Source organism: Etheostoma spectabile, chromosome 10 (assembly GCF_008692095.1).
Source record: "Etheostoma spectabile isolate EspeVRDwgs_2016 chromosome 10, UIUC_Espe_1.0, whole genome shotgun sequence".
In the NCBI taxonomy this organism is placed as follows: domain Eukaryota; kingdom Metazoa; phylum Chordata; class Actinopteri; order Perciformes; family Percidae; genus Etheostoma; species Etheostoma spectabile.
The window spans coordinates 30,546,808-30,549,016 of record NC_045742.1 but is presented as its reverse complement, the minus strand read 5'-3'; the positions used below and the strand labels follow the sequence as shown (position 1 = coordinate 30,549,016).

General features: G+C 42.9%; 1 protein-coding gene across 1 annotated transcript in view; it reads left to right on the top strand.

Annotated features, from left to right (window-relative positions):
- Positions 1–1,581, top strand: part of LOC116697071 (short coiled-coil protein B) — a 3,135-nt gene extending 1,554 nt beyond the window's left edge. The window contains exon 5 of the mRNA XM_032528380.1: positions 1,215–1,581. Coding sequence (XP_032384271.1) covers positions 1,215–1,357 — 143 coding nt within the window. The 3' untranslated portion in view covers positions 1,358–1,581. The remainder of the gene's footprint in view (positions 1–1,214) is intronic.
- The last annotated feature ends 628 nt before the right edge of the window (positions 1,582–2,209 follow it).

Sequence of the window (2,209 nt, the reverse complement as noted above, 5' to 3'; positions counted from 1 at the left end):
TGATGAACTGTGTATGCTCGGGAACGTTTTGATATCACCTGAGAGAAGCCGTTAGGCTGTGTGTACCAGGAACAAACCTGTAGGACCTGCACAGAAATATTCAGACTTATAAATCCGTGCGCACGCACAGCCTACGTCGGATTCCCTTTACAAATCACAATCGACTCTAAATGTGGAGCAGCTTGACAGCTTCATGTCACGTCCATAATTGCCCTTAAATAGTCAGTGAAATGCCCCAAATTAGTATTTATCCATACAGACATTATGCGCACAGAGGAAAACAAAGCAAAGGCCTTTCACTCAATGTGAAGTTGTAGTTCTTGTTAGAGAGGTGGAAAAGATGTTTGGAGGACACCGTGTGGGCATTACTGATGCCAAAAACGCTGTAGAGTGACATGTTGCAGGTGCAGTTAATGGCACAGCCTCAGAGGTTGGACTACGGCCCTAATTAAAAAGAAATGGTCCGATATTAAAGTTGATGCAAAAAACGGCTATCGCTACACAGAGGAAGTGTTTCTGCCACGGGACGCCGGAGCTGACCTCTCTTAAAGTGGGACAGGTGTCGGCACGGCGTGGTTTCTCCGACCACTCCTCTCTGTAACGCTGGGCTCAAAATAACAGAGTTTCAACAGAACAGCTCGCGGCAGTCGGAACTGGCTCTGAGGCCACTCGTCCTCTTCGACAGCAAGTCTTCCCAACAGTGCATAGCCAGCCATGACATGCCATTTTCCACCCATCAATTTAATTTTATCCAAACAGCTGAAGGTGTGGGAATTAATCTAACTGGAAATGACAAATAATTCTGCGCAAGGAGGATGTAATTAGTTAAACGATCTATTGTACCTTTTGTAATGGTAAAAACGTGCTTGAGACCCCCAATAAAAACCATAAAGCCATAAAATAAACGCTGCATAAAACACTGATACTGTATATGACCATATTAAAACTGTGTCTGTCTGTCTGTCTGTCTGTTTGTCTAGTGCAGGGATTGAACAATGCAATAGCTTATTAAAAATTAACTGACTGTGAAAAGACAAGAATATAAACATAATAGAATTTCTTGACAAACAAGAAAATAAATAACATACTTAAAAAAACACTATATAACAGGGAATAAGTTATAGGGTATAAATGTTCTGATCACAGTCCAAATTGTGTAGGAGGGAAAATATAGCCGATAAGGCAGACAAAGTTGTGTGTTTGTTTGTTTTCAGACCTGTCTGCCAGAGTGGATGCTGTGAAAGAGGAGAACCTGAAGCTGAAGTCAGAAAACCAGGTTCTGGGTCAATACATTGAGAACCTGATGTCTGCCTCCAGTGTCTTCCAGACCACGGACACCAAGAGCAAACGGAAGTAAGGAGAACTTCTGAGAGTCCTGACCTAGGACTAGTCCACGCCCTGAACCCAACCGGCCTCTAATGATCCACATGATGGACCCTTTAATACTGCCTGAGCCGTAAACAGGGTTTCATTCAGTGTGTGTGCTGGGAACACAAAGACCTCATCACATCTTTGTCTAGAGCAAACAATCAGCACCACAGGACTGGAAGTGTGGAAGAGGAATGCATAGTGTGAGCTGTGGAAACCCTGTCATTAGAAATATGTCTCTTTTCAAAAGCTTGTTTTCCACTTTTTTATTATTATTCACGTCTAACCTGGTCTGTTGTCTCAAAGCAAGGACCAGCACACAGCACCTTATTAAACCAGATTGCTACATGCTAATGGCTAATTCTGCACCCTGACGTTCCCTTTGCTTTTGCAGTTTGTGCACTTAATAACGCAGCAACAGACCAACACAAGCATCTCCCAGCAACTCCGTCTGAACCCCATATATTCATTTTCATGTTGTCTTATGTTCACTGGCTCACAGAGATATTTGGGACTGTTCCTGGACCCTCTTTGGATCTCTCACATGGCCACATAGTGACTAAGGGGGCTCGGAAGGACACGTGAGCCCCTCCTTTGCCCTCTGCATGTCCATACTTCTAATTTAAATGCTCTTGTATACAGGCGGGTACTCATTTAAAGGAAGCATCTGGAGAAATGAGCAACATAAGTGTTGCTGATCATCCTTCACACTTGGAGCACTATATTCTATGTATTGTATTTATGGTATAAATGATTCCCTTTTTTTTTTTTGTATGGTTATGTTTCCTTTCACTGCTCACCCACCTGTATGTGTCTGTGGTGGTTGAATTACTTTAGTGTA